General features: G+C 46.6%; 1 protein-coding gene across 2 annotated transcripts; it reads right to left on the bottom strand.

The window, feature by feature from the left end:
* Nucleotides 1-814: 814 nt before the first annotated feature.
* On the bottom strand, nucleotides 815-17,040 carry LOC309342218 (cytochrome P450 2J5-like). Of its 2 annotated transcripts, none has more exons than XM_081862618.1 (9): nucleotides 12,588-12,676; nucleotides 11,807-11,969; nucleotides 9,540-9,689; nucleotides 8,171-8,331; nucleotides 6,333-6,509; nucleotides 4,518-4,659; nucleotides 2,082-2,269; nucleotides 1,336-1,477; nucleotides 815-1,150 (listed from the first exon to the last, which is right to left on the bottom strand). In XM_081862618.1, exons 2-9 carry the CDS (start codon nucleotides 11,937-11,939, stop codon nucleotides 969-971), a joined length of 1,275 nt encoding a protein of 424 aa, XP_081718744.1. In that variant the 5' UTR covers nucleotides 11,940-11,969; nucleotides 12,588-12,676; the 3' UTR covers nucleotides 815-968. The 2 variants fall into 2 exon arrangements, with proteins under 2 accessions (XP_081718744.1, XP_081718743.1); XM_081862617.1 differs by lacking the exon at nucleotides 12,588-12,676 and adding an exon at nucleotides 16,720-17,040 and having other exon boundaries at nucleotides 816-1,150.
* Nucleotides 17,041-26,655: the final 9,615 nt, after the last annotated feature.

The raw sequence follows: 26,655 nt of genomic DNA, 5'->3' as shown, positions 1-26,655 counted from the left end.
AATCAATTTAGGGGGAAAATCCATCCAATAGACATTAGATGATCACCAGGGCTAGCTAGCTAAATTAGTCCCACTTGGGCCAGCGAGGAGACCAGGGAAGAACGAGCTGTGGGATCCCAGAGCGGGCAATCTTCACAATATGGGGAGGGGGAGGGAGGAAGGGGAACGAAAGATCAGGCCAGGTTCAAATTGAAAGCCAGGTGGAATAGTTCTGTCTTACTGTCTTAGAAGGAGTCCTGCTGATGCACATCAAATAGGAGCTCCCCCAGGGTCACCAATAGGGGGCGTACCTTAGGCCCTCACCTCCCTAGGCTTCGGGCAGGGCCACGCCCCCCAGAATCCTTTACTGGACTACCCTTCAATATGTGGGGCAGGTGATGGCGTAACCTCCCCTCTTCCAACTACAGAATTATACCAATGCCTAACTACCAATAGCCAAAAAGTTGTGACGATTTGCTACGAGGTAGGTGAAAACCAAGTGGCTGATGCCAAATTGCCAAGTGGAAAAATTCCTACCAGGTCCCTCAACGGAGACCAACCAAGGTCCATAGCAAGGTCAAAGGCAAAACCTATAGGGCGGGAGGGTGGGAAAACCAAACTGCTGAGGAGCGGCAAAGAGGGAGATCCCCGGGCACGTCCTGCCTTAAATAGGGCAGGCCACACCCCCAGAGCCAGCTGATTGGCTGGCCAGGGGGTGACGCGGCTGGGAATCCCCCCAATCGCATGGGGGCTGGGCTGTGACGCCCGCAACCCCACCTCCTCAGAAGGGCGGAAGTGGCTTTCCTTCTCCCAGAGGAGTTCTGGGCAGCAGAAACATAACCATCAGTAGCAACATTTAAATATTCTAAAACCAGTTTAAAACATGTAGATATGAAAGGGGCAATTCAGCTGTCAGGAAGATAGCCCATCTCTGCAGCCCACCCACCTCCTCTCTGGGTGCAGAAATAGCCCCCCTTCCCCTCTGGAACTTAGTAAGGAACAGCACAGAGCTTATAGGGTTGTGGCACCATGGCCAGTCCTCCAGTTATAGGCTTGATGCTGACGCTCTTCACTCCTTCTGGAAGCTGTAATTTAAAAACCCGCAGAAGTTTGGTGAAGACAATGAAGAGTTCGGTCCGCGCCAAGCGCTCCCCCACACAAATGCGATGCCCTGCATGGGGAGGAACATTGAGATCCAGGTTAGTTAGTCTTGCGTATTCCTTGCTGTCCAGGAAAAGGTGACACTATTCCATAAGGCTCACACAGCCATTGAATGACACACACACATTGCAACATACATTGTGGGGCATCTGCGGGCATTTTTCGGGGATGGGGTGGGAGAGAGGGCACACTTACCTACTGCAAAGGGTATGAAGGCTTCCTTGCAGAAGAATTTTCCATCTTTGTCCAGGAAGTGATTTGGGTTGAACTGATGAGGTGTCTCCCAGTGGTCAGGGTCATACAAGACAGAAGCTACATCGGGGATGATGACGGTGCCCTGCAAAACCATTAAGTAATGATTATAATCAACTCCTCAGTTCCAATGGCTCCACATATGGACAGATCAAAGTAAGCTCCTGGAATGGAGTGGGAATGGAATCTTAAGTACAGTGGTACCTTACTTGTTGAACTTAATCCATTCTGGGGTCCATTTGACTCCCAAAACCACTCAAAAACCAAGGCGCTGCTTCCGCTTGGCTTCAGGAGCTTCCTGCACTCAATCGGAAGCTGCGTCAGATGTTCGGCTTCCTAAAAACATTCGCAAACCGTAACACTCTCTTCCGGGTTTGCGGCATTTGGGAGTCGATTTGTTTGGGAGCCAAGCCATTCAACAACCAAGGTACCACGGTACTTCTGTATCATATTTGCATAACTCAAATACGTTGGGTGGTATTTTACTGAGGTTTTGCTCATTTAGCTGCTGAAATTAATGAACACGACCAAGTTAGGGCTGTAAATTTCAATGGGTCTACTTAGTGCTAAGGCCACTCTGAAGCAGAGCTGGGAACCTGTGGCCCTCCAGATGGTCTGACTTAATATAAGGTGGTTGCCCGCGTTCCATGGGAATTTAAGGTATAACAGAAGGAGGAGAATCGGTATACCTTTTTAAGACGATAGCCTTGCAGGGTTATGTCTGTTGTGCATTCTCTGAAGGACCCAACCAGCAGGACATTGCAGAGGCGCTGGACCTCATGAATGACGGCATTGGTGTACGGCAACCTCTTCCGATCCTCATAACAGACCTCTTTGGAAGGATCCAGGACGGCATGTAGCTCCTCCCGGACTTTTTCTGGTGAAATATACACACGCATGCACACAAATCACCATGTCATATCAGATTAGCGGAGGAACCTCTGGCAGTCCTTCGGATAAATTTATATTTGATCCATGTCAGGACTAGGAAACCCCAAAGATCACACTGCCTTCCGTGAAACTTTTGGGGGGCCATATCCTAGCCGGGGCGGGGGGGGGGCAGAAGCAAAAGTGCATGGAGCAATGATGGAAAATTTCACTTTTGTGCAGCAGCCTAGTTTCTGCACACATCCCCTAACGCCTCTCCGTCTTCTATCCAGGCAAGGAAGAAGCATGATCAGTCGGTGGCGTAGGGTGAGTTTCTGATGCGCAGGGCATGTGCATGCATGCCCAGAGCAGGCACACATGCGCATGTTGGGGATGGGGGCGGAGGGTGAACAGAGCCCTCCAGTGCCAATCAATGCCACTGGATTATGAGAGGGTGCAAGCTGCACCGGGGCTGGGCCTTTGGACAGAGCCTCCTCCTACAGAGACAGGAGAGCATGGCTCTACATCAGCCAGTTGGGGCTTCCCCCTGCGTGGGTGCTGGGCAGGCAGGTGGTGCAACGAGGTCCTGCTTAGTTCCGGTGAGGTGGGGTGGGGGGGAGCCTGGATGGCCAGTGCAGAGCCACGCTCTCCTCTCTCTCTCTAGGAGAGGAGATGCTGTCGCTGTGCGGCTTGCCTCCTTGCAGGGCACCTGGGAGCGGCGTCAGAGGTCAGTGGCAGTGTCGCGTCAAATGAAATGTCTGTGCAGGTGGGGGAAAGGGCTGGCAACTTGGGCAGGTGCAGTGTGGGGCCCGTCCCAGCCCCAAAGATCCGGCCCTGGGGCAGCTTGCCTCCCCGCAGGGTGCCTGCAGTGGGGGCACCTGGTTGTGTCCTCTCACACCCGCAGAATCACATGTCTGGGGTCGCCCCTGCCACAGCCCCCGTCAGGCTATGCCAGCGATCAGAGTTCAGGAGCACATCTCAGCCAGGCAAAAAGACTGTATTTTTCCGTGTATAATACGCCCCCCCCCCCATGTATAAGACGACCCCTATTTTTTTGGACCGCAACAAAACTATTTGGGGGGGGGGGAGATTGCCCAGAGTTCTACAGTCTGCCTGCCAATGAAAATCGCACCCATAGCCGCAGCCACCAATCATCTGCATGCTCGTTGCCAAAAGCCCACCTGTACACTCGACGCAACCACGGCCAATTGCAGGCACGCATCGCCGCAGCCATAATAGCCAGCTCAGTTGCAGCAACAGTAGCCAATCAGCAGCAGGTCTTGCCAAAGCAACCAATCACAAGCCCAAACGCCACTGCCAATCTCCTGTTGGCTGCTGCCACCAATCACCCGTCCCCCCTCTGCTATCCGTGTATTAGACGACCCGCAATTTTTGCCTATTATTACTAAGCAAAAAATATTGTCTTATAGATGGGAAAATACAGTATTTGTGCTATGAAATGGAAGCTGTGAGTGCTGTGACCAGGGGAGAGTTCTGAAGGCCAGGTAGCATTACCTGCAGAGCCACATCCAGCCCCAGGCTTGCAGTTCACACACACTGACCAATTGGGTTAGTATGTTAAGGATAAACTAATGTTGATAGTTCAGAGGGAAATTCCCAAGTGTCAAAAAAGACTATTTATATATGCTACTACTGCAGCCCGTGTCTTGTTAGTCCCCAAATGGAAAAAGAGCGAGGTCCCAACCAAAGAAGAATGGCAACTTAAACTGATGGAATACGCGCAACTTGCAGATTTAACATATAGAATAAGTGAACAAGAAGAATATACATTTGAAGAAGACTGGAAGATGTTTACTGAATATATGGGTGAAAATTGTGTTCATTTAAAAACACTGGAAGCATTAAGATAAATTCAACAGTGTCAATAAGTTTCGATGGATATAACAATGGTTTACAAAATGAACTGGTAAGCAAAATGAACCACGGAGAGAAGAAGGGAAGCCATTGATTTAAGGTTGTTTAAATGAATATTTTGAAATGCAAATTAGAAAATTTTATTAAAATTGTGTGTGTGTATATATAAAACGTTAAGAGAAAAGGTGGAGGTGGTATATGCGCTGGCGAGTTAGGTGCACAGCAAGCAGCTTTCAAAACCAACTCTTTGCTTCAGTGAAACAGGCTGCAAAGTCCTGCCCCCGTCCCCGTCTGTTCAGCCAGCTTGTGCATGTGCTCGTGGATCTTCCCACATGATGCTTTCTACCTATAAAACGTATCTGGACTTGTTACGGAGGCCTCACCTTGGATGTCTTGAAAGGCTAGCATGTAGAGGAGAGCCCAGAGAAGCGTGACGGAGGTCGTCTCGGTCCCCGCTGCAAAGAAGTCGGTGATGACGTGGATCATGTTTTCCTCGTCAAAGGTGCTGCTGGGGTCGTCTTTGCTCTGTTGGTGCCCAAAAGGTGAGAGTAAGGTTAAAGGGTTCAGTGGCGTTCCGTTCTTTGTGTGGCCCCTGGATAGGGCAGCATTCTGAACTATGCCACAATACAGTGTGAAACAAATGGCAGTTGGGCAGAGAGCAGAGCAGGAGTGGGGGAACATTTTAGCCTGTGGACCGACTTCCCGTCTAGGCCACCTTCTGAAGGACCATGGTAGGTGGGGCCAGAGACAACTCTCAGGACCCATAACAAACTGCAGCCCCCAGAATTCTTTGAGAAAAGCCATGACTATGTGAGATAGTCTGGAAAGTGTGCAGAGGAGGGCAACTAAGATGATGATGATGATGATGATGATGATAAAAATTATTTATACCCTGCCCTCCCCAGCCAAGACCAGGCTCAGGCTGGCTAACACCTTATAAAAACAAATTGATTGAAATACAACTTAAAAACAAGATTAAAATACAACATTAAAACATTAAAATACAGCCTCATTTCAATGGAAACTCAAATCAAAAACTTTTTGGGGGATGAAAACGTCAAGTCTTCTACAAGGCTAACTTTCCAGACTGGTCCTACATGGGCCAGAAAAAAGCCCGGGAAGTCCCCAAATAGGCGTTCATTCACAGGAGGAGAAAGGAAAAGGAAAAGGAAAGAGAGGGAGGGGATCAGACTGGTTCCAAGCCAAAGGCCAGGTGGAACAATTCTGTCTTACAGGCCCTGCAGAAAGAAATCAGATCCCGCTGGGCCCTGGTCTCATGAGACAGAGTGTTCCACCAGGCTGGAGCCAGTGTTGCTCTGGTTGAGGCTAATCTGACTTCCTTAGGGCCCGGGACCTCTAGGGTGTATGGACCTTAAGGTCCTCCGTGGGGCATACAGGGAGAGGCGGTCCTGTAGGTACAAGGGTCCTAGGCCATGAAGGGCTTTAAAGGTCAAAACCAGCACCTTAAATCTGACCCTGTACTCCATTGGGAGCCAGTGCAGCTGGAAAAGGATCTAGGAGCCAAGCCTTATGAAGAGCAGTTGAAGGAACTGAGTATGGAAAAGAGGAGATTGAGAAGAGATATGATAGCCATCTTCAAATGTTTTAGGGGCTGTCACAGGCTTGTTTTTCCCTGCTTCAGAGTGTAGGACTCGGACCAATGGCTTCAAGTTACAAGAAAGGCGATTCCGACTAAGCATCAGGAAGAACTTCCTGTCAGTAAGGCTGGATCTACACTCACCTTTAAAAACGTTGCTAGAACGATATTAGAAAACGTTGAGACAGTCCTGTTTGGTTTCGCTTTGCTTCCTTTCCACGAGGTCTGCCTAAGTTTATGATAGCTAGTTGCTCTGCAGAACCCTCTGGTGTCACATTTTAATAACACATCATTAACATTAAAAAAGAACGTCATATGGCTATGGTTATCAGAACCACTGCTTAACTCTTTTTTAGTGTTAAATGAGCTGTTTGACAGTGGAAATGTCTCCTTTAGGAGGTTGTGGACCCTCCTTCCTTGGAGGCTTTTAAGCAAAGGTTGGATAGCCATCTTTCATAGATGGTTTAGCTGCATTTCTTACATTGCAGGGGGTGGACCAGGTGACCCTCAGGGTCCCTTCCAACTCTTCGATTCTACAATTTACCAGCATTTCCACCACCTCTTCAGATGAGCTCCAGCTGCACAGAAGGCAGCCCCTTACCTTTTCAATCTGATTCAGATAGTAGTCAATTAAATCCTGCGGGTCAATTGGGTCCCTGGTCTTCTCGTGGCTTCTGATCTCGTCCCTTATAATTGCATGCCCTTTCGCCAAGCATTCGAAGGCCTTCTGGTGAGGTCCCGGCAAATGGTGCATCAGCCCAGGGAAAAGATCATATGCCTGAAGATGGAGGGAAAGAGGAGACGCTTGGTTATCTGCCCTCGCCGCGTTAATTGTAGCTCTTTGAAGGGCACGCGGGCATACCCTCCCATATTTTGAGTCCCAAAGCCAGAGTGCATGTCTTCCCGCCCGTACTCCTGCGCAAGTCAGTGGACCCACGTGAGATCACGGAGCCCAAAAAATGCACTTTCCCCAGAGCTATGCTTGCACGGTGCGCCAAAGCATGCCTTTTTTGGGCACCACACTAAGATCGGGCCACTTTTCGGGGTGAGAGCTCGGAACAAAATTGCACGAGATCGTGACACCCAAAATGGCTGCCCTGCCCTCACATGAGAAAATGGGATGTCCCATTTTTTCTGGGACAGTTGTGAGGCATGTGGGGGGGGGGGTAAGCAAAGGCTGCTTTCGTGAGTGTGTAATTATGGCTCCCAAAAAGGATCTTGTATATTGAAGGGCCGGTTATTCCTTCAGGCTATTAAAGCTAACGGATAAATAAATAAATAAATAAATAAATAAATAAATAAATAAATATTAATTATGGGTCCTTGGGTAATATGCTTATGAGGGATAATTGTCTGAAACTACATTGCTGTTTTTGGAATACTGCTTCCCCCCGTCTCTCCTCAGATCCTCGCTTTCTTCTCCTTTCTTGCTTTTATCGTCTCTCTTCCTCGCTTTATGGTTGTTATTATCGCTCTTTGTGTATCAGAAAGTGAAAAAATAAAAACAGTTACCAAAAAAGAGAGAGAGATTATGGGCCTGACATTGCCTTTGAAGCACCAGCATTTTAATGAGGGATGCCAAGACGACGTAGCATCAGATAAACCTACCCATGGCTGCTAGTCAGTTCTGTCTTCACTGCGGGAGGCTGTGATGCTTCTGAAATGGCAGGTGCTGGAAGCCACAGCAGGGGAGAGGGCTCTTGTGCACACACAAAAAGGATGCTGGACTAGAGGGACCTTTGGCCTGATCCAGCAGGACTCTTCCTAGGTTCACCCCTTTCCCTTTTCATCCTCACAACAACCATGTGAGTTAGGTTAGGCCAGGCATAGGCACACTCGGCCCTCCAGATTGGGACTACAATTCCCATCATCCCTGACTACTGGTCCTGATAGCTAGGGTTCATGGGAGTTGTAGGCCAAAAAAACATCTGGAGGGCCAAGTTTGCCTATGCCTGGGTTAGGCTAAGAGACTGTGTCTAGCTAAATGTTGCCCAATGAATTTTGTGGTTGAATCCTGGTCTTTGAGGCCCTAGTTCAAAACCTTGCAGGATACTTTTGGGAGAAGAAAAAACTAAGGAGTAAACCCTACACAAATCCAGAGTGGCGTCCCTAAGACAGTTGGATGGTGCCTTGTTCGCCTCCTTCTGGCAATTCCTGCAGCCAAGATGGTGCCAAACACCTTGCTCTGCTTTCCTTTGGACCACCTCAGTGAGGACAAGAGTGGAGTCTTGTCCCCTGGGCAGCCCAGGACCTCCAGGCACACTGCTCAGGCTAGCATCCCAGAGAAGTCACTTCAGTGCCTCTAACGCAACGGTCTGACTTAACCCCGAGAGGCATACTCCGTTGCCTCTCAAGACAGACCGATGCAATAACCCAGCTACCCTTCTGACACAGGACATTCACTTAATTTTGTTTTTTGAAAACTTTCGGAACACGCACAATTCGAAACGGGCTGGGCAAAAAATGGAACATGAAATCGACAGCCTTGACCATATCTTGGAAGACCTCGTCGTCGTAGGAGAAGCGATGCCCAAACACCACGGACGAGATCACATTGGAGACCGCAGGGAAGATGGCGAGAGCAGGGTTCATGGGCTTCCCTGAAAGGGCAGGTGTGATAAACTGTCATCATTTAACATTCAGACCAGCATTTAGACCTGCCTAATATGAAGCCAAACGTTTTCACCTGAGAGGCCAGGAGCAAATCTAGTAGGAGGGGGAGGGCTGGGTCTGCTACAAAAAGTGGCTCCATTCATTATTGCTTTTGTGCTTGTCTTTCATTTCATTCTTTCAATGTATGATTCTGCCTGACACAGTGCTGGGAAACTTTTGGCCTGCCACATGTTATTGTACTACAACTCCCATCATTCCTGGCCTTGGTCCATACTTGCTCAGGGTGATGGGAGATGGAGTCACTTCCTGCATGTAGAAGCATCTCCTCCTCCTCACAGACTGTTCCTTGCCGCATGCTACGAGAGTGAGACTGAACCCAAAAGTGGCCTTCTCTTTGCAGAAGATCCTGCACAAGACCCAGACTAAATCCCTCGGGGCAAGTTAGGTAGGATTGCACCAAGGTTTTTTTTGTGTGGTGTTTTTCCAGGGTGCAAGAGCAAATAAACACGATCAGTGAAACACTGCACAAAATCAGTCTCAACCCTGGAGCCCTGCCAAGAATCAGGGCAGGAGTTCAGAAGCTGTTGCATTTAAAGAGGCTGTGCTCTGTTTTTTAGTTGTTGGTTCCAAAGGAGCCAGGGAGGGTGCCCTCCTGCATTTTGGGTGATTCTGGAGGGGAGAGGGAAAGGGCAGTCTCCATAGACTTGCAGATCATCACATTTTTAAATATGTGGTTTCCTGGATCATAGAACTGTAGAATTGGAAGGGGCCCTGAAGGTCACTGCAGATGCAGGAATCTCAACTAAAGCATTTATGAGCTGCGTAAATTCCAGAGCTTCAACAGACACATCCTAGGCACGCCTATGCTTTTCAGTCTTACACCCACGAGGCCTAGAAGCTTAAATAGTCACACTAGAAGAAACTGATCCTATAAATGCATTGGGCAGTTAAACCTTCCATTTCTGCATTGTTAGCCCCGACCAGAAGTGCTGATCAATTCACAAGCTTGAAACTGCACATAATGTTTTTAATATTTAATGCTGTATTGTTTTTAATACTTGATTGGAAGCCGCCCAGAGTGGCTGGGGAAACTCAGCCAGATGGGCGGGGTATAAATAAAAAATTATTATTATTATTATTATTATTATTATTATTATTATTATTATTGTTATAATATAATGGTGGTGTTTCTGACCTCCCTCATTTCGAAATAGTTCGAGGAGATAGTTTGACTCCTGTTGAATGCGGTACTCCACGCCCTTCTTCCCCATGCCTAAATTCCGCAGGGTCATCAGGCTAAAGCGCCTCTGCTGCTTCCAGATGTGGCCAGTTGCAAACAGAACTCCTGTTAGAGCAGATCAGCAATACGTTATAGAAGCATCGGAGTGGGGTGGGAAGAAATGCATCAAAGAACTGTATACTGTATGCCTTACGGTGGAAAAAGTTTGTATGTTTTTAGCTGTTGGTATTTTATCTGGATTGCTTTAAATTGTGTGAGCTGCCTTGAGCCCTGGCCCAGGAAAAGGCAGGATATAAACAACAACAACAACAGCCTGGAGAAGCCAGAGATGGAACCTAGGATTTTCAATGGGCAATCCAAGCGCTGTGCAATTCAGCTACAGACAATCCTGGACCCAACTCTAGTTGTGTGTTCATTATGCATAGCTGGCAGGGCAAAATGTGGAGGGAGGTGGAAGACATATGTGCAGCTCATTCCTATTATTATTATTATTATTATTATTATTATTATTTTATTTTACATCCATACACAATTTTGGTACATGTACAGCCTTAAATAATTATACCATTAAATATTGATTTAAACTTGTATTTGTACATGCTCTTTTCTTATAATTTCTAACTAAACAAAAATAAACCAAAGTAAAAAAATCCAATAAACTAAATTCCAATAAACTAAATTATATGAAAACAGACTTCCCGTCATTTCCCGATGTAAGTTACATTTATGACATTGAATGTACTTATACTTCTTACCTTACTCTTACTATAGTTTCTAGTACTTTCTTATAACATATCATACCGTTTTCCCTTGCTTAGTAGTATTTAATTTACACAAGGGTTATTAAAACGCCATAGATGTTATTTTTGTAGGTATTTCTTGAACATATCCCATTTTTGCAGGAATGATTGTTGTGTATTTCCCCTTAATCTATCTGTCAATTGAGCCAATTCTGGATAGTCTAATAACTTGTTCTGCCATTCCCTTACTGCTGGTACTTTCCCCCCTTTCCAGTTTGATGCAATTAATAACCGGGCAGTGGCTGTTGCATATAAAAAGATTTCTCTTACATTTTTCAGGATATCACTGCCTAAAATTCCAAGTAGAAATGCTTCTGGTGTGTGCAGCTCATTCCTATTGAGGAAGTATGGATGGATGCCATTTGGATCCACTGGGTATGAATTTCGATGGTGTGTGCGCTTGTATGTAGAAGCTCGTCCACATTCTGCCATGGCTACTCAAATATCTGCCAGAAGCCACTCATGCACTGTGGATTTTTGAAGGGGTCAGTTACTGAGAACATTTGTGGGTGCCACAGGAGGTACTCGTGGGTACCCCAATGCCTGCAGGTGCCACAGCGGGGTCCTCTGGAGTAGCAGATTCTGAGCTAGGTGGACTCATATTTTTACTTTTTAGGAAATAGCATCCTATATCCCCGCATTGTATGCAAAAACAAGAGGGCCTGGAAATAGACTGATTTGTCCATTTCTGATTTGTCCATTTCAGTATACAGTGGTACCTCAGGTTACAGATGCTTCAGGTTACAGACTTTGCTAACCCAGAAACAGTACCTCGGGTTAAGAACTTTGCTTCAGGATGAGAACAGAAATCGCACACTGGCGGCACGGTGGCAGCGGGAGGCCTCATTAGCTAAAGTGGTACCTCAGGTTAAGAACAGTTTCAGGTTAAGAACGGTACCACTAGTTATGCAGGTCCAGCTTACCAAACACAATGCGTTCCCTGGAAATCATTTGTTAGGCGAGTGTTTGCATAATGAGTCCACAATTTCTATTGATTCCTATGGGAACATTTCTAAATGGGGATTTGATTGATTCCCCCCCCCCCCCCGCCATGGTTTGTTCCTAGGAATTGCTGAAGCCAACACGCAAAAGAGAGACAAAGGGAAAATTGATTTGTCCGGTCTAACGAAACACAAGCAAGCAACGAAGTAAGGAAGTGGGCAAACTCTGGCTGTTTGGATATCTGGATCTGTGGAGTGTTTAGCGAGGTCGTAATTTTGTACGTTAAGATAAGTGAATTTTCAGATGGCGAGCGGATCGACAGCGGAACCTGCGTGTATTGGGAATTCAATTAGCATTTTTGATGGACATTGTTTTTTCCCCTGTATGCTCCCCGCCCCCTATTTGAGTGCATTTTGTTGCATTTGATCAAGGTAGAGCCCAGAAATCTCAACACTCTTAACGGTAAGGAGGTTGACTTACCTTTTCCCTTCATTGTCTCAATCACGAAAGGGGTCATGGGCCGGCCCGTCATCTGTTCGGAATGCGTGATCAGCGCCTCTTTCACAGCATCAAACCCATTCAGGATAATCATGGGTTTGTGTCCCACCCACATGGTGAAGATCCTCCCATAATCCTTTGATATCTGCAATTTAGACAAATAAAATAAAATAACTTTTCTTGCAATTATTTATTTAATTCTTTTTTGAAACAACTTTGTAGGCAACTCTAGCAAAAGCAACTTCCTCCCAATATGCTTTGCTGCCTGAAATGAACAACAAGTTGGCACCTCCTTCCCGTTCCACATACTGTCAAAATGCAAACCGGCAGTAAATCACACAGTTCAGAGTTTGCTCTTTACAGTATTAGCAAAAACACAATTTCCGCAGACTTGGCCGAGTGTCAGGCCTAATGGGCAGAGCAGCTTGTTCTCTGTGATCTTAACTCCATGAAAATCAATTGTTGAGACTGAAAGTCCTCGGCTCCTTGCAGTCGTCTGTCCCCTCTTCGCCAGTGCTTTCTCCAAACAATCTGAAATTGCTCCTGTGTGAAGCCAACCTCTCCTCTGCCCTTTTCATGCCTCTTCTGGTTCTGGGAGTCAAGGGTGGAGGGGAGCTTGTCACAGCGGGGGGGGGGGGAGATACCCGTGACTCTTCACCAGGCTGACACATCTCTGCCTCTTGGCCTCTCCTGCTTCAGCTTCTGCCTCTGATACTGGACTTCTCTCTACCACAGACTCCCCCTGCTCACTGAGCCCTGTTACCTCTTCACCTTCCAACACCTCCTCTTCTCAGACTTCTCCCTCTGACCACTCATCATCCCACCATCGCTCCCTGGACTCTGAGCCGCCAACCCTAGCTGGTTCCTCCCACCATTCCTCTGCATCCAACCAGTCCATGACACATACAAAAGCTGACTGGACTGGTAGATGAACCTTACTTCAGTGCTGCTGCTGGGGCATCCTCCTTCTCCATACCTAAGGGTATCTTAAGGACCACCTGGACCCTTAAATCCCAGCTGAATCACTGAGATCATCTGCAGGAATGTTGTTGGTTGTCCCCTGAGTTGGTGAGGCTCATTTGACGTCAGTGCAAAATAGAGGGTGGAATTCAACATTGCATTCTTCCGCTTGTTCCATCTGTCAAAGGATTTCAGCTTGCCAGGTGGAACAATCCCCCTTCTCCCCCCCCCAGTGCTGTTCTAGGGGGTTCTACCAACCATCCATAGCAATGGGGGGGGGGCTGCATGGGATGCAGAAAGGGAGAAAGCCACATTTTGCAAGTGTAGTTCCTCACACAGGGCTTCCATTGACAGGCCTAGTTGGCTAAATCCTCTTCTTACCCGAGACCTTAGTGTCACTGGTCCAGTCCTGTGGAATGTTCTGCAAATAGACACTCAAGTTGTCACGTTCTGTTTCCACCTTTAAACACCCACTGAAGACTTTTATTTACCACCAGTGGGGAGTTTTCTGGGAGATCTCATGCCATTGGTGGTTTGGTCCAGAGTTTAAAGAGGGCCACTCAACTAGGGATGTCAGAGAATTCCAATAAAGGCGAAATGAGAGTGGAAATTTCCCATGCCGGTTTATTCATCCTATATATACATTGCTGTTTCAGACCTGGTGTGCTGGGAGAATGAATTACTATTTTCCCTTGTTCAGTTCTTTACAGTGTTTATCTGGATGGGACAAGGTCACATTCCATTCCTTCCACTGTTTACCAACTAGCATACGAGCTGCGGCCATAAATAACTCACAGATTACATATCCAGTCTCCGCCATTAAAATTCCACTCTGGAGTTCTTCCTCGGGGTTTCCGGCTGATGTCACTATTTATGGCAGTTGAGTTCTACTGCCCTCCAGGGGTGGGTGAAGAGTCATTATAGAATCATAGAATCATAGAGTTGGAAGAGACGACAAAGGCCATCGAGTCCAACCCCCTGCCAAGCAGGAAACACCATCAGAGCACTCCTGACATATGGTTGTCAAGCCTCTGCTTAAAGACCTCCAAAGAAGGAGACTCCACCACACTCTTTGGCAGCAAATTCCACTGTCGAACAGCTCTTACTGTCAGGAAGTTCTTCCTAATGTTTAGGTGGAATCTTCTTTCTTGTAGTTTGGAACCATTGCTCCGTGTCCGCTTCTCTGGAGCAGCAGAAAACAACCTTTCTCCCTCCTCTATGTGACATCCTTTTATATATTTGAACATGGCTATCATATCACCCCTTAACCTCCTCTTCTCCAGGCTAAACATGCCCAGCTCCCTTAGCCGTTCCTCATAAGGCATCGTTTCCAGGCCTTTGACCATTTTGGTTGCCCTCCTCTGGACCCGTTCCAGTTTGTCAGTGTCCTTCTTGAACTGTGGTGCCCAGAACTGGACACAGTACTCCAGGTGAGGTCTGACCAGAGCAGAATACAGTGGCACTATTACTTCCCTTGATCTAGATGCTATACTCCTATTGATGCAGCCCAGAATTGCATTGGCTTTTTTAGCTGCCGCGTCACACTGTTGGCTCATGTCAAGCTTGTGGTCAACCAAGACTCCTAGATCCTTTTCACATGTACTGCTCTCAAGCCAGGTGTCACCCATTTTGTATTTGTGCCTCTCATTTTTTTTGCCCAAGTGCAATACTTTACATTTCTGTTAGATAAAATGGCGTCCGGCACGTTTCCTTGCTGCGTCACTCTGCTGTCCGTGCCGGTCAAAACAACGTCTTAGCTTTCTTAGCTTAGTCTTTAGCAGAGCTCACACAGCGGGAAAAGCTGTTGCTTTGTGTGGGTAATAATTCAAACTGGATGCAGGCTTTTCTCTTATCTCCAATAGTCTTTAATGAGTAGAATAACAACATAAATCAGCCCAGCGAATTGGCTGCCATCCCTCCACTTTCTCCGTCAAAAGCGAAAGAAAAAAGACACACAGAGAAACACTCCCCTATGTGAACATAGCCACGCCTCAGAATGTGAGACGTCACTCAGAACTGTTTAACCCTGTAAGTTCTGATTCTCCTCCTGTTAAAATTCATCTTGTTTGTTTTGGCCCAGTTCTCTAATCTGTCAAGGTCGTTTTGAAGTGTGGTCCTGTCCTCTGGGGTGTTAGCCACCCCTCCCAGTTTGGTGTCATCTGCAAATTTGATCAGGATGCCCTTGAGTGAGCACATGCCGGTGGTGATCAGTGGCAGAGTGTCGTGGAGTCGATGCTAAGAGCTGATTGACATCAGACCTGAGTCTACAGGATGGCTGGACTCCGACTTTCACGTTCTGCCTTTCAAGTTGGCAGACACAGGCTTGAGTGGCACAGTGAACTCCCCAGACCACACTGGGGAGCATTGCCAGGATTTTCCCCCCTGCCTGAATCTCCCCGCTGCCTGTGTAGGGCAGCAGGGAGTGATCGCCATTGACTCGTGACATAGCAGGTAAGAATTACCACAACCCACAAGTGCCAGAGGTTCTCCTCCTCTGGACTAGAGTCGTGCAACCAATATGCCCCTTTGGTTTCAGATAGTACATGGGCAGACGGGTCTAAAAAGCCTGGGACACAATTTTTCATGGCCCACTAGCAGCTATGGTGGTTCATTGACTGGAATTAATGTATTTAGTATTAACTCTGGAGGTGTATATTTGGCTTTGACCAAACTAAGCATCCTAGAGCAAAATATACATCACGATTAAACACCGCCCGCCCCCGCCCCATCATAGAACCATATAATCATGGAATTGTGGAATTGGAAGCATCTTCAAAGGTCATATTGTCCACCCCCGCAAATATAACCATAAAACTGTCATCGCCCCTTATTTGATTTAAGAGCATCAAACATGAAAGAAAAGAACATGCTTAGAGTGCACTTCATGTTTCAGAGACAGAAACACCCCTCCCACTGTATATAGGTCTCGTGATTCACACTGTCACTAAAGAAAACAAGTATAAGTAAACTGTCTCATCTGAGCCTGGGTGTTACTTATAATCGAGTACAAGAAGTAACAGCCAGAGCAACAAGTGTATTATGTAAGCAATGTATGAGAAACGGTGTGTCCTGCCCAAATTGTTTCTTCTTCTTCATCATCATCATCATCATCATTTTATTATTTATACCCTGCCCACCTTACTGGGTCGCCTCAGCCACTCTGGGCAGCTTCCAACACAGTATAAAAACATAATAAAACATCAGTCATTAAAAACGTCCCGATACATGGCTGCCTTCAGATGTCTTCTAAAAGCTGTATAGTTATTTATCTCCTTGACATCTGATGGGAGGGCATTCAAAAGGGTGCGTTTAATATTTTGTCAGGAGGCTCCCAGAGTTGCCAGGAGGCAACCCAGTGAGGTGGGCAGCATAGAAATAATAATAATAATAATAATAATAATAATAATAATAATAATAATAATAATATCGGAGGGGGTTCACATGAACAGCACATCTTCCTGGCTGCAAAAACGGTGGGGAGACGTACTCTTCTCTCAGTAAAACATAAACAAAAACCTGTCTCATTTACAAGAAGCATCGTCAATTTTTTGCTTGCGACTTCTAAATACATACCTTCTTGTGCATTTCATTTCACTTTTAATATGTACACTGCCTTTCTATATTACTTTACACAAGTTGGTTTACAAGCAGAAGAAACCACAATTTATACAACGAAGGTGATACACCAGGGGTTGACACCCTAAGGCCCATGGGCCACAAGCAGCCCATGGGGGTCATTTAACTGGCCCATGGACACCCACTGCCCACTCGGGGACCCCTGCCGCCCGCTCGGTCGGCTCCTGTGTGCTGTTCTAACCCATCTTTATTCGTGACAAGTAGCCAAAGTATTCTGACCCCCTTCCCTTCTGCTGCTGCCATCTTAAATCAGTTTCATTTCAACAATATGGCAAATCATGCCAGCATAAAATAAATACCTTGGTGTATGTTTCCTGGTTGAGACTCAAGTCCAAGCGCCACAGACCTCCAATGATGGGAAAGGGGGTTGGCCCAGGTGGGTACTGCCGACTCAGCCATTGCAGTTTTAGGAACTGCACGATCAGGAGAGTTACAATGGCAATGGCAAAGAGCCCGCTCACTCCCACCATTGCCCTGGCTGCTTTATCCCTCGGATTTAGGATCAGCTTGTGCCTTTGAATGGTCTGGAAACATCTGCTTCCTTAGTGAGCTGTCTTCATCTTCAAGGCTGCCTGAAAGTTTTTGTGAAGGCTGCCTCAGCTTCCTCATTTGTTACTGCATGGTGGCAATTAGATAAGGAGGTAATAGTCATGTTGAAATTGTAATCAATATGATGATTTAATAACAGGGTGAGGAGATTGTGGGGAACAGGCCGTGCTCTTTCTTCATGACAAAGGGCCTCTCCCTGGTCTTGCAACTATTGCATTAAGGCCGTGCTGCAATAGCATCCAGCTAGAACGAGCTGCATCAAATCATTCGGAGCAGGCATGCAGAACCTGTGGCCCTCCAGAAGTTGTTGGACCACCTGGGTATTGGCCGTGCTGGCTGGGGCTGATGGAAGCCGGAGTGTGACATCGGAAGGAGACCAAGGCATTTGGAAACGATGCAATAAGGAGTGAGGCAACAGGAGCTGTAGCAAGATGAAGAGGACAGGGTAGTTCTAGATGACATGTAGATGACATAATCCTAGTCTTGCGCTACTGCTAAGCAACTTAGGCACCACCTATAAGCAGAAAGTGTTCATTCATTCCTGCTCTCAAAACAATGTTACAAAAGTTGGCTGCCACCCCCTCTCTCTGCCAAGCTGTGGCAGGGTTCCAATGGGTTCCAGTCTGTGTTCCTTTGGAGAATTGAGGTATGGCGGAGCATTCCCTAGCTTTAAGAAATATGGTTTATTCGCCTATTTATACCTTCTGTCTGCATGGAGGGGGTCCAGATCTTACAGTATGGTCATTTCAAGAGGGGCTTGTGCCCCAAAGCAGTGCAGCCCTGGAGTCGAAGGCATTTCTCCCAGCCAGCAAGCGGCCAGCCTGCCCAAGATGGATCCCAGTCTTCCTTCCTTCCTTCCTTCCTTCCTTCCTTCCTTCCTTCCTTCCTTCTTCTTCTTCTTCCCAGCAACCCTTCCTCAAGACTCTCTTTTCCTGTCACCTCACACAAAGCTAGGCTGGTTTCCTTCCAAACCCTCAGTCTGTGTCCACACCTCAGGGCAAACGGCCAGGGCAGTTGTCTTGCACTGCCAATTGTCCTCAATGGCCCTGTATTCTGTTTTATCATATCATCAATGCATAGTACAGTATGTTACAGTCAAACACATGGTAACAAGAAATGGGGGGGAAGGGAGAGACTAACATAAGTACATGACACATATCTGTAAATAAAAATAGTAACATATTATAACTCTTATAAGCCTTAATTTTAACTAGCCTTCCTCTTTTTATCTGTTTTCCTATCTGTTGTCTTTTTGACTGCGCTTTCTTATTTTACTAAATTATTTTCATTACCTTACACTGTCCCACTTGGTCACATCTGCTGCTGGGTATTTCCCGCCCTCCAGTCTGTTACACTTACTTTCTTGTTATACTATTTTCCCCCTATATTTCACATATAATGCCCAGTCCTCTTTTAAATTCTTATCGTCATTATTTCTTAATCTAGTTGTCTTGCTGGCAAGTTCTATATATTCTAATATTTTAAGGTGCCATTCTTCTCTTGCTGGTACTACATCTTTTCTCCACTTTTGTGCTACCAGAATTCGGGCAGCTGTAGTCACATACATCCATAGAGTAGTTTGGTTTTTTGTTTTTTCCATTGTTATTCTTCCCAGAAGGAAAGCTTCTGGGTTTTCAGGTAACGTTCTTTTAAACGTTTTCTTAAGTTCATTATGGACCATCTCCCCTATTTCTTTTATTATTCTAGAAGGCCCTGCATTGTTTCTTAATGACCCTAGCTTGGCCAGGTTGTTTTGCATAGACTAGCCCAGGAATTCCTCTACCGCTTGTATTTCTCCACATCCCAAATAACCAAAATCCTATCATTTATTAATTTCTGTGGTTTGGGGGGAATTCCCCCTCCCAAGTCCATAACAATAATTTCCCACAACCAAATCTTTTGGTGCTTAGCTTCTCCAAATTCCCAGAACTTACTTGACCATGATTATATTATATTCTGCCCTTTAGCTGAGGGTCACATGGTGGTTTAAGATATAAAAACACAAAAATATGTAACATAATAATAAGCGAGAACACAGTAATCCCCCCCCAAAAAAACCCCACACACAGTTTATAAGGCCATGGACTGTCTAACTGGCCAAAGGTCTGGGAGAACAGGAATGTATTTTCCTGGGGAGGGTGGTTACATGAGACACTGTTCTCTTGGTGGTGGCCCCTTGCCAATGGAATTCCCTTCCAAATTATATGTGATCTGCCCACACTCTTGAAGGATCCTGAAGTATTATTTGATTTGCAGTTCTACAGTGAGTTTTCTCACTGTGGTTCCTTGCATTTTATTTGATCTGTTCGTTTGGGAACTGTTTCTCTTTCTCTGATTGTGTTTTGCTATTGTGCTCCATTTTGGAATAAGGGCAAGATATAAATGTATCAAAGCAACCAATTAAAGAACCCAGTCCCACAGAAGGCTTGGGTAAGTTAAATAAGAATAAAAGATATAAAGGTGGGCACTTTTGCATCACCATAAAAGAAAAAACAAATAACTGAAAACAGGACAAAATAAGGCACGGATTTGCATAAAATGTGCATATATTCATAGTTGCAGACTGAGAAATAATTTCTATAACTGCTGCCCAGGAGCTAACTGTTGATAAACCACTTCAAAACCTCTACTCCCGCTTTGTAGGGTTCTTCCTCTTCATTTTATTTATTTATTTTATTTTTAAAATTTCCATACCACTTTATATTTTTAAGAAAAATCTCAAAGCGGTTTACAGCATATTAAATCAAGAAAACATAGATAAAACAATCTGAAGAAAGACAAATATAGAGTATACAGTCAAAGCAACATAACAGAAAATTAAAATATTATCTTAAAGATTTCAAAATAAAACATTACAAAGGAGGTCAACTACAGAATTCATATTTAACATAGTAGGGCTGGTGAGGGAGCCCTGCCCCCTAGGCCAGGTGGAAAGGGCCTTGCGGGGAGCAGCCTTCACGCCCCACAGCCGGGCAATGTTCTTCTAGCCTCACAAGGAGCCTCTTCAGTGGGGCTGGTGAGTCTGGGCCCTGCCCCCTAGGCCAGGTGGAAAGGGCCTTAGTCTGGGAGCTGCCTTCACGCCCCACAGCCAGGCGATGTTCTTCTGGCCTCATGAGGAGCCTCTTCAGTGGGGCTGGTGAGTCTGGGCCCTGCCCCCTAGGCCAGGTGGAAAGGGCCTTGCAGCCTTCACGCCCCACAGCTGGACTTTGCCCTGACAGCTGTTCCAACATGTGATGTTGATGGGCAACCATAAAAAACATTTTTCTCCTTAACCATTTGTATTATTTTATTTATGCAGGGGGTTGGACTAGATGACCCTTCCAACACTACATTTCTATGATTCTATGATTCTATATATTGGAAGAACATGCACCACAGCCCCTTGTGGACAGCAGCTTCATGCTGCAATGTTCAGGCAAAGTTTTTAAAAGTTTCACAAATCTTCTTGCATCATCTCTCACTGGGCTACTGAGTTAATAACCAGCTCATAAACTTACTTCAACAGTGGCTGACAATTTTCCTGGAAAACTAAGCAATGCTGTTCCCAATAAAGATTTGAAAGACTATGGGGGAGTTGATTTGGTGTCAGGGGTGTTTCAGTTGTAAGAAGTCTGAAATAGCTGGCAGTATGGTGTAATGGTTAATGTGTGGGGCAGGGCTAGCCTCACAATTGTTGTTTGTTAAGCAGTTGATGCTCCACACATGCACACACACCCAAAACAGTGCTGATCTTCGCTCCCCACTTCTTCCTGATGCTGATATTTATCTCCCCACCCCCACCCCATTTCAGATGCTGATCTTCACTTGGGGAATATCGGAAATGGGGAGGGGGGAGTCGGTCTAGTCCTGCTGTGTTGGATGAGTTTCAGTTAGTAAGGCCCAGGCATGTGGACAAGGTGTTTGGATTGGTCTGGGCGACCACTTGTGCCCTGGAGACTCTTGGCTTATAAAAACTAGCAAGGAGGGGGCAGCTGGCTGGGCCAGTGAGGTGATTAATTCCTCCTTGCGAGAGAAAGTGGCCCCTGTCACCTCAGGAAACCCTTCCTTAACTCAGAAAATCTACCAGCCAGTTGCTAATCTCCCCTTCATCAGCAACGTTCTTGAGCAGGTGGTTGTAGACCAGATCCAGGTGCTCTTGGAGGAAACTGATTTTCTAGATCCATTTCAATCGGGGTTTTGGCCCAGTTTTGGCCCAGAAACTACTTGGGCAGCCTTGTACGATGATCTCTGTTGGGAGAGAGATAAGGGAAAGGTGTCCCTTTTAATTCTCCTTGACCTCTCAGTAACTTTCAATACCATCAACCATAATATACTTCTGGGCTCCCTCTGAAGACTGTCCAGCTGGTGCAAAAGGATATTGTCACTGGGGCAAGCATATTACGCCAATCCTGGCCTGACTGCACTGGCTGAAAATTAGTTTTAGGGCCCAGTTCAAAGTGCTGGTTTTGACCTATAAAGGCTTAAACAGCTCAGAACTGCAGTACCTCAAGGACTGCCTCTCTCCATATGAACCTACCCAGACCCTGAGATCATCTTCTGAGGTCCTTCTTCATGCGCCTCTTCCACAAGAGGTCAGAAAAGTGGCAACGCGAGAATGGGCCTTTTTTGCAATGGCTCCCCATCTGTGGAATGTTCTCCCCAGGGAGGTATGGCTGGCGCCCTCATAATACACATTTAGGCTCCTGGCAAAAGCATTCCTCTTCAACCAGGCCTTTGACATTCTTGGCAGATGATGCGTAAGGCACCGTACAAGTGTCCTGATCCACACGGATTCAGACCACTGCAAATAAGTAAATACAGTGGTGCCTTGCAAGACGAAATTAATTCGTTCCGCGAGTTTTTCGTCTTGCGATTTTTTCGTCTTGCGAAGCACGGACTTTGGAAAAGCTTCAAAAATCACCAAAGTCTTCAAAAACCTCAAAAAAGGCTACCACATCACGTGCTATGAGTTGCTCCTCGAAGTGAATGCACGGTTTTAAGAAAAAGGAAACAAACTTGCAAGACAAAGGAAACAAACTTGCAAGACGTTTTCGTCTTGCGAAGCAAGCCCATAGGGAAATCTGTCTTGTGAAGCAACTCAAAAAACGAAAAACTCTTTCGTTTTGCGAGTTTTTCGTCTTACGAGGCATTCGTCTTGCGAGGTACCACTGTAGTCCAGGCAAAGGGGAGATCAGCAGTCCCAGGAAGCCAAAGCACGAGAGGGAATCAGCTGTGGGTTTTCAGGACCATGGCCAGTGATCCTGCTGCTAAGACAGACCATGCAAATTTCAAATCTAGGTACCCACCAAGAAGTTGTTCCAGTAACAACAAAAAAGAAGTGTTAGTACTGCATACCCTCAAGTATCCCCTGGGAAAAAAAGCATTGTTGTTGTTGTTGTTGTTGTTGTTGTTGTTGTTGTTGTTGTTGTCGTCGTCCCCCAATTTGGAGCCTTCCAGCTGTTGCTCTCACCACCCCGCCAAGCCGGCTGGAGCTGATGGGAGCTGCAACAACTTCTGGAGGGCAGAAGGTTGGAGAATGCTGGTGGGAGAGATGGGCTGGCTACTCTGCACCAGAACACTACACCTTGATGAGCGATTTCTTGGTAAATTCAGGATAAAGCAAGATGGGTGTGATGATTGCACCCTGCAGATTGAAGTAACTGTGTCAGTGTTTAAATCCTGGCTTCACTGGCATTTACTGGGGATTAAGGGAATAGGAAAGCAACAGCCGTTAGGCAAACTCAAGACTCTGAAAGGAAAACAGCCATAAGGGAGGTGATCCATGTGGCAAGATCTGCCAAGAACATCTTAGGATGCAACTTAGGGGACTTTCCCAGGGGAGTTGAAGGAAGCAGTGGTGCGTCAGCTCTTAAAGAAAACATCTCTAGATCCCTTAAAGGTAAAGGTAAAGGGATCCCTGACCATTAGGTCTAGTTGTGGCCGACTCTGGGGTTGTGGTGCTCATCTCGCTTTACTGGCCAAGGGAGCCGGCATACAGCTTCCAGGTCATGTGGCCAGCATGACTAAGCCACTTCTGGTGAACAAGAGCAGCGCACGGAAACACTGTTTACCTTCCCACCAGAGCGGTACATATTTATCTACTTGCACTTTGATGTGCTTTCGAACTGCTAGCAACGGGAGCTCACCCCGTCGCAGGGATTTGAACCGCCGACCTTCTGATCGGTCTTATTCAACATCTTTATCAACGACTTGGATGATGGACTCAAGGGCATCCTGATCAAATTTGCAGATGACACCAAACTGGGAGGGGTGGCTAACACCCCAGAGGACAGGATCACACTTCAAAACGACCTTGACAGATTAGAGAACTGGGCCAAAACAAACAAGATGAATTTTAATTTTAATAGGGAGAAATGTAAAGTATTGCAGTTGGGCAAAAAAAATGAGAGGCACAAATACAAGATGGGTGACACCTGGCTTGAGAGCAGTACATGTGAAAAGGATCTAGGAGTCTTGGTTGACCACAAACTTGACATGAGCCAACAGTGTGACGCGGCAGCTAAAAAAGCCAATGCAATTCTGGGCTGCATCAATAGGAGTATTGCATCTAGATCAAGGGAAGTAATAGTGCCACTGTATTCTGCTCTGGTCAGACCTCACCTGGAGTACTGTGTCCAGTTCTGGGCACCACAGTTCAAGAAGGACACTGACAAACTGGAACGCGTCCAGAGGAGGGCAACCAAAATGGTCAAAGGCCTGGAAACGATGCCTTATGAGGAACGGCTAAGGGAGCTGGGCATGTTTAGCCTGGAGAAGAGGAGGTTAAGGGGTGATATGATAGCCATGTTCAAATATATAAAAGGATGTCACATAGAGGAGGGAGAAAGGTTGTTTTCTGCTGCTCCAGAGAAGCGGACACGGAGCAATGGTTCCAAACTACAAGAAAGAAGATTCCACCTAAACATTAGGAAGAACTTCCTGACAGTAAGAGCTGTTCGACAGTGGAATTTGCTGCCAAGGAGTGTGGTGGAGTCTCCTTCTTTGGAGGTCTTTAAGCAGAGGCTTGACAACCATATGTCAGGAGTGCTCTGATGGTGTTTCCTGCTTGGCAGGGGGTTGGACTCGATGGCCCTTGTGGTCTCTTCCAACTCTATGATTCTAGGATTCTATGATTCTAAGTCCTAGGCTCTGTGGTTTAACCCACAGCGCCACCCACGTCCCTCCTAGATCCTTTAGATCTATCCAATTACCTCCCAGTTTCAAATCTTCCATACCTGGGTAAGGTAATTGAGAGAGTGGTTGCCGAACAGCTTGGTAGGTTTCTGGATGAAACATCGGCTCTGGATCCATTTCAGTCCAGCTTTCACCCTGGTTACGGGACCGAGACGGCTTTGGTCGCCCTAACAGATGATCTCCATAGACAGCTGGATTGAGGCAGGTCAGGACTGCTGATTCTCCTAGATCTATCAGCAGCCTTTGACATGGTTGATCATGAACTTTTGGACCACCGCCTTGCCGACATGGGGATTCAGGGCACAGTCCAACAATGGCTGTGCTCCCTTATCTCAGGTTAGGGAAAGAGGGTGGTGCTAGGGAGGGAGTTGTCACCACAGCACTCCTTGGTGTGTGGAGTCCCGCTGGGTGCAATCCTTTCCTGATGCTTTTTAATATCTTTATGCGCCCCCTTGCCCAGATTGTCCGGAGCTTTGGACTAGGTTCTCATCAATATACTGATGACACCCAGCTTTATCTGTTGATGGACAGCCACCCTGACTCGGCCCTGGACACACTGACCAGATGCTTGGAAGCTGTGGTTGGATGGCTGTGTGGGACCCAGTTGAAGTTAAATCCTTCGAAGACAGAGGTCCTCTGGTTGGGTCGGGACGACATGGGGTTGGGGGGCCAACTCCCCTCTTGCGGGGGCTCAATTAGTGCCAGCGCCTTCTGTCAAGAGCTTGGGTGTAACCTTCGACACCTCCCTTTCCATGGAGGCGCAGGTTGCAGCCACAGCAAAGGTGGCATTTTCCCATCTCCGCCGTATTAAGCAGTTGGTCCCTTACCTTTCTTGATCTGGCCACAGTGACCCATGCGACAGTCACATCCAGGCTTGACTACTGTAACTCGCTCTACACGGGGCTGCCCTTGAAGCTGATCCAGAAACTCCAGCGGGTGCAGAATGCCGTGGCAAGGCTCCTTACGGGGTCCTTGCCGTGGCATCACATTCATCCAGCGCTTTACCAACTGCACTGGCTCCCGGTGGAGTACAGGGTCAGGTTTAAGGTGCTGGTTTTGACCTTTAAAGCCCTATGCGGCCTAGGACCCATGTACCTACGGGACCATCTCTCCTGGTATGCCCCACGGAGGACCTTAAGGGCCACAAATGACAACATTTTGGAGGTCCCAGGTCGCAAGGTGGTTAGATTGGTCTCAGCTAGGGCCAGGGCCTTTTCAGTAATGGCCCCGACTTGGTGGAATGCTCTTTCACAAGAGACTAGGGCCCTGCGGGACTTGACATCTTTCCGCAGGGCCTGCAAGACAGAGCTGCTCCGCCTGGCCTTTGGTTTGGACTCAGTCTGACCCTTATGTTTCCCTCCCCTTATGGTCTTGATTTATCGGCTACTTTTAAAATGAGGCTGCATTTTAAATTGTATTTTAACTTGTATTTTAAATTGGTGTTTTGTTTTGTTTTTCCCCCTTTTATGTTTTTACTGTGATTTTATTGGTGTTAGCCGCCCTGAGCCTAATAATTTATTATTATTATTATTATTATTATTATTATTATTATTATTATTATTAACAGATCTCTATCTCTAGTCTGTCCCAACACAAGATAGAAGATAGGGCTGTCAATGGCTGCCCTGATGCCACGGCAGCTGTGCACCACTTCTAGCACTGAAGGCAATATGCCCCTGAATATCAGCTGCTGGGAAACACAACTGGAGGGGAGAGTGCAGTTGCACCTGTGTCCTGCTTGTTGGCTTCTGATAGGCATCTGGTGAGAACAGGATGCTGGACTAGGTGAGCCTTTGACCTGATTCAGCAGGAGTCCATCTAGATGTCAGGGACTGGACTGAAAAGGAATGGCGGAGGCTGCCCCCTACCCCTCTTGAATCTTCCCACGAAGAGAAGGGCAGTATAGAATTACAACAGTGGTTTGCAGAAGGTCATGACTCTGAGACAGAAGAAAGACAGAGCTGGGAGATAATGGAAGGGTAGGAGGGGGTGCAACAGAGCCAGAACAGCTGGCTGACACATTATCATTAGAAGCATTGCAGACCTCGCCTTCCCCCAGAACTAGGACAGCTGATAGAGTGGAAGAGCAGAAAGCAAACCCACAAAGGGCTTTATGTAGCCACAGTAAGGGGAGTGAAGCTGCTGCTGACGACAGAGAGGGAAAGGAGGGAGATTACTCGGAGCAATAACAGTGATGGATAGGGACTGCATTCCTTTGTCCCTCTCTGTAAATCCTGAATAAATTACATAGTAAGGACTCTTCTTGTTAGCTGTTTCTTCTTGCCGCTCATAATGCAAGCTCATGGGAGAGTTGTGTACAGCTGTTAACCAAATGAAAAACAACAAAGCCAGTGGATCTGATGGGATACCTGCCGAAATCTTCAAAGTGGGCGGAATTGAACTTATACAACAACTTCACAAGCTCGTCCAAAAAATCTGGGAAAGAGAAGAGATCCCAGCAGACTTTAGGGATGCCAAAATTATCAATCTCTTTTAAAAAAGGTTACAGAACT

This window comes from Podarcis erhardii, assembly GCF_964252035.2.
Source record: "Podarcis erhardii genome assembly, chromosome: 5".
NCBI lineage: Eukaryota > Metazoa > Chordata > Lepidosauria > Squamata > Lacertidae > Podarcis > Podarcis erhardii.
This window is presented reverse-complemented; position numbering and strand designations above follow the sequence as displayed.

Bases quoted from the DNA above. Each gene is read 5' to 3' on its own strand.
- LOC309342218 (XM_081862617.1), bottom strand. From the start codon at position 16,890: ATGGTGGGAGTGAGCGGGCTCTTTGCCATTGCCATTGTAACTCTCCTG. The intron at 11,970-16,719 runs GTATTTATTTTA...TCTAAATTGCAG, and splicing joins ACCAGGAAACATACACCAAG to ATATCAAAGGATTATGGGAG. The intron at 2,270-4,517 runs GTGAGGCCTCCG...ATATTTCACCAG, and splicing joins AGCCTTTCAAGACATCCAAG to AAAAAGTCCGGGAGGAGCTA.